This window comes from Crocuta crocuta, unplaced genomic scaffold, assembly GCF_008692635.1.
Source record: "Crocuta crocuta isolate KB4526 unplaced genomic scaffold, BGI_CrCroc_1.0 scaffold737, whole genome shotgun sequence".
NCBI classification, from domain to species: Eukaryota; Metazoa; Chordata; class Mammalia; order Carnivora; family Hyaenidae; genus Crocuta; species Crocuta crocuta.
Genome location: NW_027527804.1, coordinates 1,889,032 through 1,889,795, shown reverse-complemented (window position 1 = coordinate 1,889,795; position 764 = coordinate 1,889,032). Strand labels below are relative to the sequence as shown.

Below are 764 nucleotides of genomic sequence, written 5' to 3'. Positions count from 1 at the left end.
TATAGCTGCTAGGTTAATTTTAGGAGAACAAGTCTCTTCCTCTTTGAGTTCCTTTATTTTTTCTTTTATAATAAAGGTAATCCCTAGGCCTGGGACTGGTGTAACAGTGGGAGAAAAAGGAAACATTGGGTTACCTGGCTTGCCTGGAGAAAAAGGAGAGCGAGGATTTCCTGGAATACAGGGTCCACCTGGCCTCCCTGGACCTCCAGGTAAAAGAGACTGTACTTAACGCTCTTGTGTGTATAGCATCTTTACTAATCCCCATGTCCAGTATTAGCATACTAGTTCCAAGGTGAGCATGGCAGTAAACAACATGAGTATTTTCTAATTGACAGAAACTTCTCAACTCTTACTATAACCTGTCTCCCCAGATTTCTCACCTGTACTTAAAAAAAAAGACAAGTCAGTTGGATAGTTCCCTTTTACCCTAAAAATACCATTTCTATTTCTTATTATTAACAAATTACACCCAATGATTCTGTGATCCGAAAATTAATCATATTTTTTATACTGCTACGGAAGGGAATGCTATTCTAATAATGCCTAGTTTTATAAGCTTTCCTGCATAAAAATAGTAAATTATCCCCTTAGAAGGCCAAAAATAGCTACTTAGAAATCCTCATGGTAGAAATCCCCATGGTGATTATGGTGTGCAATAAAATTTGGGGGCTCAATACTGAGTGTTATATCATTCCCTTGTTGAAGATAAACAATATAGTAGAGCATTTCTAATTTGGCCAGCCTGAGCACCACCCTTGTCTAGC

The 764-nt window shown here is 38.1% G+C and overlaps 1 protein-coding gene across 1 annotated transcript in view; it reads left to right on the top strand.

Moving 5' to 3' along the window:
• The window catches only part of COL4A5 (collagen type IV alpha 5 chain), a 227,462-nt gene that overhangs the window by 139,781 nt on the left and 86,917 nt on the right, over positions 1 to 764 (top strand). Inside the window, exon 19 of the mRNA XM_077773807.1 lies at positions 77 to 209. Within this exon, the coding sequence (XP_077629933.1) occupies positions 77 to 209 (133 nt within the window). The remainder of the gene's footprint in view (positions 1 to 76; positions 210 to 764) is intronic.